A 19,678-nucleotide genomic window follows, 5' to 3' on the forward strand; every position below is an offset into this window, starting at 1 on the left:
GCACAATCGCGGCGTCACTTAGAAGACCACACAGAGAGAACGCCACTCGTAAAATGCGCCAAATGTGAGCTATGCGAAGAGGCAACACCAGTGCTTTTGTTTCTTTCTTCCGTACAAAAAAAAAATCAAACTGGTCAAACAACATTGTGTTTCATCTTGAAATGCATCACTCGCTTCACTTATTGCAGGTGGTTTTCAAGTGCACTGCCTAGCGATACGTCCTGCTGATAATTTAGTTTCACGTTCAGAATCACAGAAAGCATACAGCTGCAGAACAAATTTAGAATTCAGAATTCTGGCGAGCACTTTGCCAAGTTTACAGAATGTGAACCTCATTTGACAATGCTCTATGATAACGACGGATATCGAAATAACTACCTCATATGTCTACTAAACTTGGAAGTGCCTGTACCAAATACATATGTACAATTAGAAGTGCTTAAAGATGCACAAGGCAGGTTTTAAATATAAATTTTCATCAGTGGTTTTGCTGTTATTGCGCTATCATGCTGCGTGAACAATTGTGCACACAGCTCCTAAAGGGCAGTTTCACTACTGCACCACTGCTGCCAAGAATGCTGTTAGTTGTAGTCCTAAGGGGGGGGGGGGGGGGGGCGGCTTCAGAGCAACTACTGTTAGAAAGCACAGGTTTTGAATATTGTTTTGTTGCCTCTACTTTGCCCTCATAAGGTTACCAAGAGAGGTATAATACGTGCAAAAAAAAAGAAAGTAAGATCTTACAATAGGATCGGGGTTGAGATGAGGCATTCCACAACCACTTTAATTAACTTAACTGCAAAAATATGCAATAACATTGTCCCAGTCACATCACTTTCCTGCTATAGTGCAGTAACTCAACCATACCAGGAGAGTAACAGCAGCATATGTGTTTTGAATGTGGCGATGTCATTAAAAACAGGATGTGTTGCAGCATAGGAACTCTTACCATACTTTTACAGCACCAGTGGCAGGTGTCTTTCGCCAATGTTTCTTGGTTACGAAAGCTCTGCTCTTGGTAAAAATTAAGCTTTGGACAGGTCATTGCACCGAGGCTTGATTTATTATTTGCCTCTGTTGCAACTTCAGTGCGCTGTAGCACTTGTGTAGTGCTTGTAGCGCTGTAGTGCTTGTGTAGAATATCTGAGAAACACGGTAGTTAGGTGCCATGCTCAGGGCAATCGGAATGTACTGTGCCCTTCTTTATTACAACAAAGCAGAATTCATTTTTGAAGAGCCAAGTAGACAAACATTCAAGTGTCACAATGGTTGTCACGAAGTAACAATGCAATAAACATAGTAAAATAATAGCAAAGTACTATCAACAAGTGAAATACACTTCACTACCACTTAGTGAGCTACTTGATTTTTGGACAAGCATGCTTATTACACGTTGTGACCAAGGGAAACCCAGCAAGCTGCATTTGAATTAAAAATTTAGGAACAACGCGATAATGATCCCTATGTCAGAAGCACAAAAAATGATTTGTTCTTGGCGTCACAATGAGTCACTTTGTGGAGAGCTGGGTAATCATGTGCAGTGACCACAATGAAGGCCTATAAAAGAGACAATAGAGCTTTTAAGTAATGGCCTTAGTCACAGAATGTTGGGTGGATACATATGAGCCGCCAGAAAACAAGGACTGGCCGTTGTCTGAGGAAGGGGGGGACTGGGGGCTATCTCAAACCCCGCCACCCCTGGCCCCCATCAAGGACATATTAAAGTTTTGTCTCTCTGCACACGAGTTCTTGGTCGATTGGTGGTCAGCAGCCTTGTCCCATTTTTCTTGCTCGCTCTGCTGCTTCAGTTGGTCCCAAAGCCTGCCCGTTAAGAAGACAAAAAGAAACAAAAATACAAGAGCAAAAATATTGTCCCCCACCCCCCAGGAAAATATTGCTGCCACAAAAGCAGAACATATTGCAGAACAATGCTGCAGCTATGTATGTGTGTATGCATGTGGCACACATGTTCATTAACCATTCTACAAGTATTAGGGCAAAAGCCTAAATGGCTTGTTGCAATGACTTGTACCTGAAAAAAGCGGCGTCAAGCCCGTGACATTCCTATAGGGCCAATAGGGCCGATTTTCGCAAGCGACGCTAGCGCCGCCTGGATTCTAACGGTAGTTGCACTGATACCAGAAAAAATGTTTACTTACTAATAATAGATAATGTTTTGAATATTATTCCCTTACAATCTAAATTTAAAAATGACAGGCGACACCTGAATAATCTTTAGTTGCTTAGAAACTTGCATGCGTATCGAAAGCGCAATGACGCTTGTGAGGAATACTGTACAGCAGACGACCTACACCGGCGTCGTCTGCTTCTGCTACTGCTTTTGCGCTGCCCGCTTGCTTTGGGCAGGTATACCCCACTATATATATATTCTTATTTACCTTTGATATATATTCACTTATATATATATTCTTATTTACCTTTGAAGGTTGGCACTGCTGCATAGGCCGAGAGAAATCACGATGCTAATCACACTAACTTGCTCCCAATAAACAGCTTTATTATAACGCACATCATCAATGTTTACATGAAATAAAAAGCACATGAATAGCGTTTCAAAGATATACTGGTGCGTAACATGCATAGTTGTTTATGTGCAAAAAGATACTACGTACAGTCTCGCCACACATTTCTGGTAAACACAAGCTGTCCGCCGTTGAATGAAGAAACACATCCGACCACATAGTGCCGTCGCACACTGGTATGTTGCCAAAGTTTCTCCACTTTTGTAGCTGACGATGTCACGTCACTTCGTTCACAATATTCATAAACTGCAACTTGATTTGAGCCAGTGCTTCCTGTTTGAGCGAAAACACGTAGCTTTCACAAGGGCGAATTCTGTCGCGACTGTTCGACTTCTGGTCCAGAATGCCTGCTCTCTTGCAGTTAACCATTTGAGAAGTCACGTTATAAAAATTTTCAGAATTTAAGCTGAATTTACTTCAAAAGATTTATAATTTCAGATAGAAATATTTTTTGTACGTGCTGGTTTGATGAGTTGCAAATAAAGTTTACAGAATAAAGGCTTAGCTGGCATTCCGATTACCGCTGCCGGCGGTGCGCTGTCGTCGTTTCGATGGTGGCGCCACCCCAAGGCTTGGACGCAAAACACGCCACATGCCACAGGCTTGGCGGCGTCTAGCCCAGTGATGCAAAAAATTTCATCAGGAATGACTTGTACACCCGTAAGCAAGTAAATATACAATGGCTGAATATGAATCAAGAAACGAACGCAGGAATGAAAGAACAAAGAAAAAAAGAATGAAATAAAGAAAGAAGGAGAGAAGAAAAGAAAGAAGAAAATAACCTTTAGGTAGTGCATTAGGTGATAGCATGTGTTGTTGAGGATGTCGACCTACAGCGTACTACATCTACTTCACACTGCAGCTCGTTATGTGTTTCAAGAAGTCTGACCCCTCCGATAGCATAATTTTTTAAGTGCGGCAGGCTTTCGCCTTCATGTGTTACAGGACTGTAACATGTTGCCGAACTTTCTTTTGAATCATGGCCGCTGCCAATACCGAAATGACCCGCCGTGGTTGCTCAGTGGCTATGGTGTTAGGCTGCTGAGCACGAGGTCGCGGGATCGAATCCCGGCCACGGCGGCCGCATTTCGATGGGGGCGAAATGCGAAAACACCCGTGTGCTTAGATTTAGGTGCACGTTAAAGAACCCCAGGTGGTCAAAATTTCCGGAGTCCTCCACTACGGCGTGCCTCATAATCAGAAAGTGGTTTTGGCACGTAAAACACCAAATATTATTATTATTATTAATACCGAAATGGCTGGAAAGTACTGCTGTAAAACCTCGTTAACTCGAACCTTGTTAATTCGGAATTGTCATCTGGTCCCAGCAGATATATGCATTATTTATTGCAATTAAACTCTCGTTAATTCGGACAACCCTCGGAACTCGCGGAGTGCCACAAATGTGTGATGCAATGGAGCAAGACTGGAGCTAGAGTCCAAACGGAACGAAGCGATGGAGTTCACATCGCCATAGTCATCAGCAGAAATGACAGCAACGCCAGAATACTACGTGCCTATTTGTGCCTTTAAAGCCTTTATTCCTGCGTTTAGCGCCGCGCATAACACCGCATTGGCCGCATGCCTTCAAAACTGAGTAGTCGCCATCAATGACCGCGTCAATAGCAACTGCGGTTTCGTGTGCAGTGGTTGCAGCAAACAGTTGTTTCGTTTTGACTTGGTGCAAAGCTGTCAAGGATGAAGAGCCCCGGCTTCATCACGATGGATGAATGATATATTGACGACCAGCTGATTGGCGAAAAACTCATCGGGATGTGTGGGCAGTAGTGAAAAGCCTGTCTGATGAAGACGCACGCCTTGGCCATGCTACAAAGGAAGTCGCGAGGCCTTCATTCCTAGGACAGCCAATCAGTCACGAGTTGACGATAATTGCAGCTTCCGTACTGCTTTCATAAAGAATAGAAACGGGACTTGCTCATTCATTCAGTAAATAAAAGCGTGTATACAAAGTAAGCATCTGCTTGTTTCCTTGATACCCCGATAATTTGACATTCGGTTAATTCAGACATATGTTTTTGTCCCGTGAAATTCGAATTACCGAGGTTTAGCCTATTAACATTTGCCAACTGTTGCATTTGGTTATGTAAAGTCGAACACAAGCAAAGAATTGCTAGGTTAGGTCTGCAGACTGCATGTCAGTGGCTGTAACATTGCAATGATTTTTTTTCTTCGATTTTGTTTACTTCTTACAACCTGCTGAACCAATTCCCTGTCAATATTCCATCAGGAATGAGTGAAAGTAACAATGAGCTTGCAGCACGGTGCTAATAAAGGCACTCGAACTTAGGCGTTTACTTTAGCGTGCACCCTATAATAACAGATGGGACAGGTAGGAGGCAAAGTGACACTGCTTCGTCCATTTTTGCGCTCTACATTGCACTAGCCAGGCACACAGTAATTCAGAAGAGACCCTTGTTGAAGTTAGGCTTCCTACATTACACACAGGTCCAGCTTTTTTCTTTCTTTTTCTTTGCCCAGGATTCAGGGGTCCCAGAACTTCCATTTGGATTGCACTAGGTATCTATTGTAAGCCTTTATGATAATAGCTTTAAGTTTCTCATTTCTAATTTAAATTGAGAAGCTGTTTGCATTTCTACAGCATTCATGTGATCTATATACTTATAGAATGCCCACCTCTTTGTATTTGGGCATCTCTGCCCTTTTTGAGCTGGAGGCTTTCTCAACGTGCGCTAAACTTAATTTCTGTCGACACAACAAGTAAGTAGGCTTCAGACTCAAATGGTATTTATTGGCAACATGTTGCTGAATTTTTTATAAATTTTCAACTCAATAGGCAAAAAATCATATGATAGCCAATAATGTAGTCTTCCTTGTCACTAACATTCTTAATGGCACACTTCGAAGTCAATGCTTATGCCTTATGGACAAAAGTCAATACGAAGCTCTCCGATTTCTGCACCCTTCAAACACCTGCATGGACTTCTTGCACTGGTCCACCATGTTGTAAAGCGCCAGCCACACGAACATGGAGATGAATGTCAGGAACAAGGTTTTCTCAGCCACGAAAGCTGCTCATACAATTGCGTATATAAGCTAACTTTTGTGTATAGATGGTGAAAAGAGTACACAGATTTCATGTTCATGGGTTATCTTGGGAAAGTCTGGGACTGAGAGAAAAGTGTGACAGCCACGGCCTTACTTAGCTCCTGCAGTTGAAAGGGTAAATTCACTTGCACCGCCAAACATTCAGTTTAAATAGTTTTCTCGGGCACTGCTAAGCATAAAATTGCGTTAATTTCTTCGATTTCATACTGCCATAGTGAAAGCAGCATCAACAGCATTTTTGAAGCTTTGTACTACGTCATGCTGTTTCAATGAACATATAATTTTGACACATTTTAAGCCCCTCACAGTAAACTTACCAACGGTTGAGGGGCTGATTTCATGACGTGCTGCCAGCCTGACTCACAATGTCAGCATTCGGTGCAGTTATACTTGCTTCCCATCCATTTTAACAGTGAAGGTTGCAACGCTTTGTGCCCTCCTCACACTAAAAAACTGAAATGGGAATGGTGCCTTTTTCAAAAATTTCTGTCATCAGACAATGCTTCTTAATTTGAAGATAAACATTTCATCCATGCGGATAAGGCATGATGCCACATCTTTAGAGCACATGAAAAATCTTTTTGGCAGAATTCCAAAAGCGTTTCAAGTTTAAATATGAGAAACAGACCAACCATCTGTTTCGATACCCTTACTCGGTGCCACCAGAAGACTGACTAGACACCACAGCAAAAGCTGATTGGCCTGCAGCGTATGCCTTGAGTTAAAAGGCATGCAGCAGAAGGAGCCTTTTTATTGGTTCTATAAGAATTTGACAGGAAAAAGCATGAACACACAAATAACAATCCATCAAAGCTGGCGTCTCTCCTTGGATGCACCTATACGTATATGTGAACAGGCATTCATTCTGATGACTGTGAAAAAGAGTCACTTCAATGACTGATGTGGCATTACAAGATGCACTGAGAACAGCAGTGAGTACAATAACACAAAACACAGACATAAATAAATTTGATACTTTTTTATATCCATCTTCATTGTATCTAGGTTCAACTGTAATCATTGCATGTCAAAATCAATAAGAGACAATTTCGATTTAATTGCTTATATCCAATAGTTCGTTATGTCTGTGGTCCGAAGTTTGACTGAAGTAAATTGACAGGGCCTTATGCTAAACTTCAACGTACAGAAACAATGCTGAGAGCTGCGAGACATGCTGAAGCTGCAGTAGTTTTGACAACCTGGTTCATTAAGGCCATCTTGTACAAATTTTGGAACCCGTAAAAGGCCCAATTTCCAAAAGTGTAGATATAAAGGATCTCTCACGCAAAATTTTATGTTTGGAATGTCAGCCGATGTGCCCCCAAAAGCTAGCAAAAATAGCTATTTCTGGCACCAAAACTGAAAAACAAGTAAAAAAAAAGAAGCTCGCAGGATGGTGGTTATGAGTGTAACACAAATGTTTAACCATTAGCTGTGGTGCAGGCTAGGAGTTTTTGCTCATGATCTCGTCAAATTGCCTGGAGGTCTGAAGGTCCCGTTTCCTCCACGAGATTTCAGTGCAAAGGAAATTTTATAGTGCTCTCGTTTAAGCTACTGCACTCCTTTCCAATGTACGAATGCTTTGCCAGCTTAGCATACACTGGCGCAGCCAAAGGCAGCATGACAATGACAGCATGATGAGAGTGGGCACTTCTCAAATAATGACAACGGTAAACAATGCCACATGCGCCGAGAAATCTGAGGGGATACTCTGGGACTTGTGCAATGTCCACAAACCACCAGATGCATGCGTGTCTTCTTAACTGCTACTCAAAAGCTTTTAAATGGAAAATCAGACAATTAATAGCCCTGCAGCTTTGCAAAAATTGCTTATACTATACAACTACTTAACATATAGTACATACTCAATGAGTATATACTACTTATTGAGATCCAACCTATCCATAGTGAAATTCCATTGCAGTTGGCCTTTAATGCAAGCTTGGTACATGAGTTTTTGCATTCTGGACACATCTGGGTGTGACTCGTGCAACTGGAAATAAAATGCACAGTGCCTTGTTCAGCAGAAGATGTCAATTGACAATGCGATTATCGTTAATGCAGGTTGTGCACACCTATCCTTCTTTGCTTAAAATGAATTATTGCCTACTATTTAAACACAGTTTTACAACAGCACTGACTGGCGGTTAGCCAAGTTTGGGTACAGGTGTAAAAAAAAAAAGAACAATAAAAACAGGATGGCTCTTGCAGCCAGCCTTCTTAAATGCTTCACATCTTCCCTCCCCTTCAAAAAAGCAATATTTTTCAAGATTTTTGTAGGAAACACTCCAAATCACTAAAATATCTTACCCTGTATATATTCTTCAAATATATATTCGCTGTATATATTCGCTCAAATATATATTAAGCAAGAGCAATTCTCTTGAAAACGGTATCCCTCAATGCCTCAATGTTATAGATATAGATAGAAGTGGTAATGACGAAATGCCTTAAAATCAATTAGTGGCCACAGTTAGTTCTTGGCAAGCAATTAAAGAACTGCACCCTGGAAAGTAGGACTGGTCTTTGGTTTATATTGGAACAAATTGCAAGGGTAGGTACAGCTCAAGCAAACTTTGCAGATAAAGGGCTTTCTTGATATGGTGGATGAAGAAAAGCACAACTTTAATACCTACGGTTGCCACCTTTAACAAGAAAAAAAAAAGAGAACAGCATCGAGAAACTGGGAGAAGGAGGGGTTTTACATTTCTTGTGAAGAGTACCGCCAACAAAAGTACAAACAAGATGAAAACAAAAAGTTGGCAAGATGCGAAAAAGAAAGTCATTGCACCTGAAGTGATAAGCGCAAACGATAGGCAGTAGCCGAGAAGATGAATTAAAGAGAAGCAGAGGATGCTTTTGGACTCGTACAAGGAATGTCAGAAAAAAACATTCCACAAGCGGACAGGTGGATGGCTTAGTCTTGCAACTTCACATAACTCGACGGTGAAACGCTCAAGGCTCGGGAATGAATTTGCATGTGGCGATTCAGCTGCCAGCCGTGTCAAAACATTCAACAGATCGCTTGCGAAGCAACTTAATACTGTGCCCATTTAAGGAAGAACCAGAAAATGGGCAAATAACATGCGGGCATGGGCGCTGGATTGGCATCCGGCACAATGAGGAAACAAAACCAGCTGTGCCGGTGAAAAACCAGCCATGTGGCCAACTTTGAAGTCCCACCACCACTTATTTGGCCGCCCATGACTGTGCTACTGTCCACCGCATGGGTGGCGGTCAGCAAGATTTACACATCATCACTTACATCTCTGCCCTCCTGATGCGCTGCTCCAAGTGCTCACACCTTGCTCTCACTTCCTTTGCCAGTGGTCTTTTTCTGTGCTGCAAGACAGTCACAAAAACACCCGCTACAAAAACAACACAGAGACAAGTTTCTGGGCTCGATCACACCTGTGACTTACCGAGGTTGTACAACAAAGTCAGTCCCAAATGGACGCTTTGGTCGAACTGCGACTGACCCAAATCAGTCTTGGTTGATTTTCCTGCTCGATTTTTCAGTCTTGAGATTGCAATCGCAATCTTAACTAACCAATCAGCAGCACAGGAGCAGCGATGATTTCACGTAGTGATGAAGGCTTAGAATAAGAAATTAAGGTGTGAGCAGATGGGAATGGTGTCTATCACGAGACATTTTGATGCGGCGACACGCAGGTCGCGTTTCCTGGTGTGGACATAGTAGATAGCTTTGAGTAACTCCTGGTGTCTATCGCGACGAGACATTTTGGTGCGGCGACAGGCAGGTCGTGTTTCCTGGTGTGGACATAGTAGATAGCTTTGAGTAACTCCTTGGCTACCAGTCACGGTTGGTAGTGCGAATTCTGTCAACTGCCGGTGTGAATGTGCCCTTAGAGCGACAAAACGCTGCACAAAAGACCCTCGAGTATCAATTTAACTACCACTAATGCGGGGTAACATTGCCATAGCACAAATGCCATGTGGCCAGCACAAGGTATTAGAGAGCATTGTCGCTGAGGTTTGTGTTCCATGGTCAAAGAAGAGATAATAAAAATGAAAGAAAAGACTGCTCAGCAACAATGGGATCAAAACCCACAACCTCCACAGTGATGCTGCACTAGTTGATCTAGGGTGGTATCTTCACTCTCATTCACTGTTTGGGGATGTATGTATACTTTATGTGCAGAAATATGGCTGAGGCTACCCCACCAAAATAGATGAAGTGCTCATCTATCCACTTGCACAGCGTTCGCTTGCTGCTTGGTTAAATAGGCTTGGCGAACGAATGCAGGAATGTAACATCCCAAGGCAACCCGTAAGCCACAACTCTCTACTGGAACATGAATTCATTATGACAACTCGAGATTACTTACAAGAAGTATTGACATATTTCTGACAGTTCATTTCTGCGCTGAATGAAGGTCTGGGATCTCGAAAACCTAAAAAGAAAAAGAAGCCTGGCAAGTCTCAGAGCGTCCAAAATAATTTGGTAGTTTTAAAAAGAACTTTTCTTTGTGAACCACCAGGACTTTCGTGACCGTGGCTGCTGGGTGCTGTTTTGTCAAATAGTCATACTAAATAATAAAGAAAAAAGGAATATTTCAGCAGTGACAGAATCAAACCTTGGTCCCCAAGCACAGCAGCCTGATGCTACTCCAACCATTATGCCACAATCGCACGTGTACTTCTATCTATCAAGCCCAACTATCTCCTTGAAATTATCACCGCAAGTGTCCCATTGCATAGCACAGGTGAGTTAAAAAAAAATAATTAAATTGTGGGGTTTTACGTGCCAAAACCACTTTCTGATTATGAGGCACGCCGTAGTGGAGGGCTCCGGAAATTTCGACCACCTGGGGTTCTTTAACGTGCACCTAAATCTAAGTACACGGGTGTTTTTGCATTTCGCCCCCATCGAAATGCGGCCGCCGTGGCCCGGATTCGATCCCACGACCTCGTGCTCAGCAGCCCAACACCATAGCCACTGAGCAACCACGGCGGGTAGCACAGGTGAGTGAGAGCACATGCCAGTTTCCTTTATGCCAAGGACGCAGGAATGAAATGGGCAAATTTATAGCACTGGATTAACCATCTCACAAGAGCTTCGCTACACGTAGATTTTGAGATGTGTGTCGGATGTGCGTAATTTTTTCCACAGACAGTCTTGGTTTCGTTTCCCAGATACTGTGTCGTGATATCATGGTGCGATAACCCTTTCTTGTGGCTGGAATAATATACACGGGCTGCCTGAAAAGTATCTGACCGTAAATTAAGGAATTAAATTATGGGGTATTACGTGCCAAAATCAGTCTGACTATGGGGCATGCTGTGAACTATCTGAGTATGCAGCCGACGTCTGCAAAATTTTGCCCAAGATTTTTCACAGAGATACTAAAAGAGTTGGCGAATGGCTGTTTGCAGATGTCGAAAGGCACGTTAAAAGAATGCCCTTCTAAATGTTTGAAGGCATCTAATGGAACGCGATGGCTGCCCTAGTAGTACTTTCCGAGGATGGGTTCCAGGATTCTCGGCGGAAGTGGACGGACTGTCAGACTCATCTGGAAGCCACCGGGCACTACTTTCAAATTGATTAGAACGACGAAAGCACCAGGCAACACTTCTTTTTTTCCGGGAGCGTGTTTGGAAACTTCTAAGACAGGCCTTGCAAGTCAAATGATGGACGCCTCAGTTAAGGGATTAAAGTAATACTAAAGAGAAATGCCACATCAGTACTGTAGACTGACAAGGTACGCTTTCAAAACTCTTTTCGTCGATGTTGTGGCAATGGGCTGATTATTATAGGAGAAAGTGAAAGTCAGAGTTCAATTTTTAAAATTTTCCATCACGACCCCATTGCCTGCACATCAGAGTGATGCTACAGATATCAAAAGTATTTTTTTTTAATATTTGGGCCCAGCGTGGCTCAGTGAAAGTTCCTCAAACTTGCCCAAGCTCAACCTCTGGCTCTTTTACAATGCAATTTAGTCCAGCTTTACCCATAGAAAATTAACTAGACTCAGAGGATGCCGTCAAAATTCACGTCATCATGGCAAGCTGCCGCGATACATTAAGGTTGGCACCGCCACCGGCATTTGGTCTTTGCATCTTTTCTTGTTTACCAAATCTACTCTCACGGTAAGAGTGGCTTTCTTTTTTGGTATTGTAGAACGGTAGATTACTAACATTTACTCAAATAACTTTTCTCTCTGACATAATATCTGCTCTCTTTTGACGACATTCACCAGCCCAGCACCTTGATTAGCTCTGAGGTCATAAATGTAAATCACTACAGGTTGCTTGCACAAATAAACACCAACTCACTACGAGATCCACCACTTTATCAGGGTCGAAAACCCGAAGCTGGAGGCCCTTGTCCAGGCTTGAAAGGATCCTGCGAAAGAAGGTCAAGGTCAAATTAGAACAGTTCTCAATTTAAGAGGCAGATCAAAGGAAAATAGCCAAAAAGTTTCACGGACACTCACTTTATGGAACATGACAGGGCCCTAATGGTCACATACAGTCAAACCTGGCATTAAGAAAACTTGATTTTACAAAGCTTTCAATAAGTGGTTTAGAATCCACAACACATACTCATAGAGCCTAATGGATTGAAAAAAAAATTAAATTATGGGGTTTAATGCGTCAAAACCACTTTGTGATTATGAGGCACGCCGTAGTGGGGGACTCCGGAAATTTGGACCACCCGGGGTTCTTTAACGTGCACCTAAATCTAAGTACACGGATGTTTTAGCATTTCGCCCCCATCGAAATGCGGCTGCCGAGGCCAGGATCCGATCCCGCGACCTCGTGCTGAGCAGCCCAAGACCATAGCCACTAAGCAACCAGGTAGCCTAATGCATTGAAAAAAATTGAAGCAACAAAGGAAACTCAACATCTTGTCCAATTTGACAAAGATTTTCAAGAAGGTATGCATCAAGGAACATGCCACAGGAAACGTGTTGCATTCAAAATGCCTCGAAATTTATAAGTGCATGGCTGCAGTAAGAGTAGTGCCCTGGTGGTCCATTTTCTTTTTTTATGAAACTGCTCCACTGCAGTCATTCAACATAGCAAGGCTCAGTGTTCGCTCAAACAGATTGTGCCAGATGCTCTGTTACAGGCAAACTAAGATGACTGCCATCTTCTCAGCCCGCAACTCCTTAGTTGTATGAAGCCCAAGCAAGCAAAAAAATGACATCTATTTTTCTGCTCTTGAATAAGCATTATGTTACTCGCATGTGTATTTTTGTTTTTAACAAGCTTTTAGATTTGACAAATTATCAAGTCTGATTGACTTCATTAAATCAAGGTTTAACTGCAACAAAGATGGTGCCTTGCATGCAAATGCAGTGCTGTCGGAAATGCCCATTGTGTCTGTATAAACAGAGGAAGTTGAATGCGTAACACTCATCATCATCAGCCTGGTTATGCCCATTGCAGGGCAAAGGCCTCTCCCACATTTCTCCAACTACCCAGGTCATGTACTAATTGTGGCCATGTTGTCCCTGCAAACTTCTTAATCTCATCCGCCCACCTATCTTTCTGCCGTCCCCTGCTGAACTTCCCTTCCCTTGGAATCCAGTTCGTAACCCTTAATGACCATCGGTTATCTTCCCTCCTCATTACATGTCCTACCCATGCCCATTTCCTTTTCTTGATTTCAACTAAGATGTCATTTACCCGCGTTTGTTCCCTCACCCAATCTGCTCTTTTCTTATCCCTTGTCGTTACACCCATCATTCTTCTTTCCATAGCTCGTTGCGTCGTCCTCAATTTCAGCAGAACCCTTTTCGTAAACCTCCAGGTTTATGCCCCGTACGTGAGTACTGGTAAGACACAGCTGTTATACACTTTTCTCTTGAGGGATAATGGCAACCTGCTGTTCATGATCTGAGAATGCCTGCCAAACGCACCCCAGCCCATTCTTATTCTTCTGATTATTTCAGTCTCATGATCCGGATCTGCAGTCACTACCTGTCCTAAGTAGATGTATTCCCTTACCACTTCCAGTGCCTCGTAAATTGCTGTTCACTTCCGAAACTGGTCGGCACAGGTTGAATGCACGAGGGCCTACACATGTTAAAAGGGTGCTGCAACACCATTTGGACATGGAAGAAAACATTCGCTATCTGTATACAATGCTGCCACAAACATAAAAGCCAAATGTTACTATGCTGCATTCAGCTGGGAGCTAACATTTTCACATGAAAAATCGGTTACTCTCTCCTTGCGTCGTATGAGGCCACCTCTATTATGTCCCACCTATGACGTCATAATACCTGTGTGACAGCCCACAGCCAGCCATTGGGCAATTGTTCGCGATCCCAAGTTACTCCCGAGCAAAATCTTGTGGAAGCGTGAACCGTCCTCACTGACAATGGGAAAGCAGTTCTTGTTAACACTTCTTGTCTCTCCTATCAGCACTCTTGTGTTGTTCTCTAGCACGCCTGTCAGACGCCACCCTTGAAAGGTTGCCATAAGTGCATCGTGGAAAGTGTCCCCCCGCCCTTCCAGTCTTTCTCGGGTGAAGGAAGTCTCTCTCTGGAGACTTTGGGCCAGGGTGGCTGCTATACTAGGGAATGCTTGTACCTATGGTCAGCCACAGGAAGACAATGTACCGTGTCCGAAGCGTTTCATTCCTGCGTCTGAATTGGATGGCCCTCATCTACTTTGCACATGCCCTGGAACAATGACAGTCTGTGAAGGCGTTGAACTTGAACTCAAAGTGGAATATTTGAGTAAAGTTTACATTTGAAAAAGTACAGCTTGCTACTTCGATCAGATGGCGGCAACAATGGGAAGGGACCACGCCGGTCGGGCAAACAGCGTGACGAGCACCACCACGCGGCAGGAACCAGAAGAGCGACACTCCGCACGCCGCAGCTTTCAAACTGAAAGGAACCTAAAAACGTTCGGTCTAGCCTGACTCTACATACTCTTTCAATGCACGTGGAAATATGGACGTGAAAATTGGTATTATGTATAACTACAGTGCAGAGAAAAAAAAATTGCATGGGTTCTATAGAAGAAAAAGCGTAACAGCTGAAAGAAAGTCTGTCAAGGCCTAGGTGCCATATCTAGTGCCACTGTCTTGCCGGGTAAGCAGCACAAACGAATGAGCCAATTGGGAGGGTATGTGAATACAATGTGAGGATGAAATAATTGAAAGCTCAAAGTGTATGGAACATTGACAATCCAAACTTTAGAGTAACAAATGATCATTGCAACAATGCAGAGCAATCCCACTAATTCATTAGCTAATTAAAGCTACAAAGCATGAAAAATCTATACAGCGGGAGGGTGGGGGGAGTAGGTAAAGAAGTTGGCTTGGCCCCTTGATGCCATGGAGTTTGACCCTCCAAGTTGCAACCTTTTGCTTCATTCAGAAAGAGATAAAGAAGCTAAGAACAGAAGAAACGGACTCTTACTGTTCTGATGTGTCGACGAGCAGGTCCTTAGACTTAGCGTCCATATCCGGATCTCTAGCGATCACCCTCCTAATTGTAGAAGAAACAAAGAAAAACAATTGTCACACAAATGAACCCCCGCCACTGCGTAACTGACATCACAGTGTGAAGAAAAATCAGGCACTGGAATTTTTTTGTCTTAAACTTGGTCTTTTTCTTTTCAATTGCCAATTGCCAGTCCATCGATGTAATTTTCACTCTGCATGAATTAAGCACTTGGAATACCACAGCTGCCATTCTCACAGATTTTCCATCTGTATGTTTGCCCTTTTCCACATCTAATAAATCTCCTCTATTACGACTGTTTCTTCTCTGGCCCCTGCTATTTGCAGTGTATTTGATTAATTTCGGTGCCTGGTTACAAGGGCTTGTTTCTGAATGAAACTGCGGACTCAAAAGCCAAGGCAACCATTAACAGCCCAGTTATTCCTGATATACCATTGCATGCTTATTTCACTTTGGTTAGATTTCACAAGTGTACTGCTGAGCAAGCTTTTTCCAGCACACCACGTTAACTGCTTCTTCTTAGTATTGACACCTCCTTAACCCTAGCCAACTGGCATAGTGAATCGTTCAATACACGCAGACTCACTCACCAAATTATGCTGTCGAATTCGCTTTGAACTTTTACCTACACAGGTGTGCTTTGAGGCATTCCCCCTTTGCATGTTCTGTAATGAGGCGCAAACAACAGATCATTTTTTTATCGTGCTGCCGCTCTACTACACTGATATCAAGTGTCTTCAAATTCATTTTCGCAAAATTGACCTGAATCCGACAACACCCGTTGTCCTTCCATTTGGAGCTCCGATTAACGGATACAGTAAATGGGATGCCTGCGCCGCCATACAGGAATTTATTATTGATCCCAAGCGACTGCCTAGTTAAACATGTTTCCACTATCAGTAATTATTTTAGCTTGAATTAGTTCAATTCAGGTTGCATAATTTATTTTCATGCGTGTATCAGATTGAACTTGATTATCAGACTCCGCAAATTTACAAGTGAAATTTAATTCCTATATTTATCAAGCCTTATCCACCGAGTAATCGAAAGTTTCCCATCGTGGGTACGACCCACAATCAGAGGAGAACAACAACAAACAACACCCGACCAGCGCATTGCGCCTCTTGCAATGCGCTTGCCAGTTCAATCTACATTGAACTTGACAAGCGCGTTTTAAAAGAAGCGATCAGGACCACCAGTCAAAGACGGCGCTAAAACATGACCCCTCCGCGGCGCTCGACTTGTCTTGGTCCGATCGGAAACGCCCGTGTGCCTTAAAGTGTTGATATTAGGATGCAAACACGCACTTTAACTTGCTAAAACTTACCCCTGGGCCACCTGTAGCAGTTCCCGACACTTGTTTTTCATCGAATCCACGGGCACACGTTGCTTTCCGAGCATGGACGTCTCGAACCACACTTGCTTTTTGAAAGGGCACTTAGGTTTCGTTGGTGAGGAACCTTGCTCACGCTCTTCCATGTTGTTGCGACGAATTTGAGCCGGAAAGCAGTGGGAAAGCACAACAAACTAACGGCATCCCTGCACAACCGCGACCGAGAAAACTTCAAAATTTGTGACCCTGCCAGCATCGAAAGATTGAGTGCAGACGTCGATGCGTTTTCATTGAACCGCCATACGTAGAAAAAAAAAACACGCAGAGGGCGCTGCGAACGATGTGCTGTAAAAAGAAAAAGAACAGAACACACGGACGACGCAGAATCGAAAGATGTTAGTTTTTCAGGCAAATAAAGTTCTGACAAGTTTGATAGTTTGTTCACATGAACAGAAGAAAGTTAAAAATAACGAGTTTTGTGGCATTAACCAGTACGATGTTTCAAAGGCGATGCTCTTAAAACATCCATGCACCGAAGTTTTGCTGATGTGGGGAAGCAGCTCGCTTTACGGCATAACCGAGGCGATTTTGCAGAACGTGCGTTAATTACCACCTTTCTTTCTCGTTTATACAAAGCCATTACATAATGGGTACTTTTATAAAACCCCTTGAATATACGTAAAGAAGAAAGCATGCGCTTAAAACGAAGTTTTATAGAAGTTGTAAAATCTAACAAAAGCTCGTCAACTAAGGAACTAACAAAAAACGTAAGGTTACGCTTGTTACAAAAGTTGCCTGCGAGCGAGAGCGTAACCCGAACCAGACCAGCCGCCTTTAATTTGCCCAGAGATCACTTGGGCAACACGTACTGCGACGTCGATCGGCGTTGGGATTGTTTTTGCGAACGAGCCGTGCGCAGTTGAGCTTACATGAACGATCAAGCTAGTACTCAAAGCTCAAACTAGTTAAAAAAATAGTCGCTTTAGCACATGCCAAAGTGGGTCAAGGCGAAAGTCAGCGTGCTCAAGTGACATTCATTAAATTACTTGACATCCTCATTCGAATGCGTTGCTACAATTGTCCTACCACAAAAGGTCGTGGGTTCTAGTGCTTTAACTGACGCTACCTTAATTAACTGTGTCTTAGTTAACTTCACCCTAATTAACCGCAAAGGTCGTGGGTTCGAGTACCTGAATTGACTTTATCTTTTTTTTTTTTTCTTTTTTGCATGATGGCCGGCGCCGGAGCCAGCTGTGGAAGAAGGACGACGACGAATGCGAGAGCAGTGGCATGAGCACGTCTCTGCACGAGGCGAGCTCACATGACTTTCTGTACCGCACGCCGCGTTTTCAGGGCCACCGTCTGGTGAGGCATTTAACGCCTTCGTCTTAAAAAACACCAACTGTGCGTACGAATGGGCAGCGTTGCAAACGCGTTTGCACGGAGCTTATATAACAATCTGCTAAAATTAGCAATTTAAAGTAAAGCAATGTATCATATATAGTTTGTCAGAAGATGTAATATTAATTGAGGGGCGTCTTCGGCTGATTCACATAACTTTTGTGGGTAAATGAACTTTTGGTACAGACTGGTGCCGGCGAAGAAGCGATCAGAGCCAGAACGCTAAAGCGATCGCAGCGCCGCCAGGATGTTTTCAGTGAGCGCGCTCAAAGAGGGACCACTTTTCTTTTTGCTAGGTCTTCACAAACGGACAACGCTTCCCGCGTCCGCTCGCTTTATGCCGTTGCTAAGCGACGAAAAGGTTGCTTCTCTCACAAATTGGTTTGAGACAATTCTCTTCATATTTTTTTTAATAGACACATCATTCAGAATCGTAACTTTAAATTAACAGGGGCGGCATTTATGACGGCTTCACCAATTCGTCAAGCTGCGCGGATTATTTGAACGTACTTAAGCCCCTACAGTTAACCAACTCTAGAGGAAAAGATGGGCCGAAAAAGGGAGAACCGCTAAGGCACCGCCCTGTTGCTACTTGTCAATGGGGCCAGCGCAATTACTATTAAAAGGACTCAAAACAAGTACAAGTACAAGTCAAACAGTACAAGTCAAACAAGTACAAAACAAGTCGCCTTATGCTTCGTCATTAAAAAAAAAAAATGCATACCTGATGGTTTTCTGAGGGTGAATATTGAGTTTACAGAAAGCGCTTGCTGAGTGCGTAATTTATGTCAATCACTACGTACGCATGCATTCAATAAAACACGGCGCGAATTTCGATTTAGAATCTCTGTGCTACTGGGTGCGTAGTAGTTTCGTGCAGTTTACATTCGACATGTGAACGCGCGACGACATCGGACGCTGTGACACCTTCGTGCCCTTTGTGCCACACCCAAGCCCCGAAGGGCTCTGGCATTTACCTTCACATGTAAGTAAACGAATGTATCTTCTTGTTCAGAACATCACGCGAGTAGACAACTCTCGTGATGCATCACAATCGTTTCAGACGCGCATTTGAGAGCATTTTCTTGCATGCGGAGCGGTGTTTTTATTTGCAGGTTTCTCTTCAGTAACAGGGAATTGCTGGACAGGTGGATCAGCGCAACCGGAATTGTACTGGCGAATCTACAAGCTAGTCATAGAATCTGTTTAATTGTTGCACTTTGAACAATGATGCTTCTACAAAGGCCACAACAGAAAGACAGCCTAATGGTGTGCCGGGTATTTCTGTGCCAATCAAGAGACGAGCGCCTAATATTGACGAAATCGAGTGCATGAACCAACATATTAATAGCGCAGGCGTTTTATTAACTGTGCAATATTTTCAACACTTCCTTGCATGCCATTTCATGTGGCATATCTTTTCTGGTGACAAATGTGTGCAGCGAATCTGTTTGCATGATCGACTCCGGGCCTGTGGGACCGTTCACATGCACTTGATGCTGAGTCTTTTACATGTATCCATAAACTGCAGATATGCACATTAGATCCTTACGAGCATTCTCGAAATTCAATCATTTTAGAACACACGCACATATGCAGCACTGGCATAATCTCACACACCACTAAGCAGCTGCGACACACATTTATTGTTGAGTATACTCGCAGGTAAAATAAGTAGATCATGTGGACAGCTCCAGCTCCTTTTCCTTAAATCACCGTCTACAAGAGGTATGCAAAAATAACTTTTTTTCTCGCACACCGATTATTTTGCTGTATAAGCAAGAGAACCCACCAAATAAAACGTATAAAATGACTTAATGCGCGAACCATTAGGTTATTTGACAATTGAAACGACGTCATTTAAACAG

The 19,678-nt window shown here is 43.1% G+C and overlaps 1 protein-coding gene across 4 annotated transcripts; it reads right to left on the reverse strand.

Moving 5' to 3' along the window:
- Nucleotides 1-1,156: 1,156 nt before the first annotated feature.
- On the reverse strand, nt 1,157-16,681 carry LOC142557221 (uncharacterized). Of its 4 annotated transcripts, none has more exons than XM_075668917.1 (6): nt 16,404-16,680; nt 15,032-15,100; nt 13,605-13,673; nt 11,925-11,994; nt 8,893-8,969; nt 1,157-1,818 (listed from the first exon to the last, which is right to left on the reverse strand). In XM_075668917.1, exons 1-6 carry the CDS (start codon nt 16,553-16,555, stop codon nt 1,680-1,682), a joined length of 576 nt encoding a protein of 191 aa, XP_075525032.1. In that variant the 5' UTR covers nt 16,556-16,680; the 3' UTR covers nt 1,157-1,679. The 4 variants fall into 4 exon arrangements, with proteins under 4 accessions (XP_075525032.1, XP_075525034.1, XP_075525031.1 ...); XM_075668919.1 differs by lacking the exon at nt 1,157-1,818 and adding an exon at nt 5,050-6,080 and having other exon boundaries at nt 16,404-16,681; XM_075668916.1 differs by lacking the exon at nt 1,157-1,818 and adding an exon at nt 7,194-7,620 and having other exon boundaries at nt 16,404-16,681.
- Between the last annotated feature and the right edge of the window lie 2,997 nt (nt 16,682-19,678).

Source organism: Dermacentor variabilis, chromosome 9 (assembly GCF_050947875.1).
Source record: "Dermacentor variabilis isolate Ectoservices chromosome 9, ASM5094787v1, whole genome shotgun sequence".
In the NCBI taxonomy this organism is placed as follows: Eukaryota; Metazoa; Arthropoda; class Arachnida; order Ixodida; family Ixodidae; genus Dermacentor; species Dermacentor variabilis.

Bases quoted from the DNA above. Each gene is read 5' to 3' on its own strand.
- LOC142557221 (XM_075668916.1), bottom strand. From the start codon at position 16,555: ATGGAAGAGCGTGAGCAAGGTTCCTCACCAACGAAACCTAAGTGCCCT. The intron at 13,674-15,031 runs GTAAGAGTCCGT...TAACATGTGTAG, and splicing joins CTCGTCGACACATCAGAACA to GCCCTCGTGCATTCAACCTG. The intron at 7,621-8,892 runs GTAAGTGATGAT...TTTTATTTCCAG, and splicing joins CGCATCAGGAGGGCAGAGAT to TTGCACGAGTCACACCCAGA.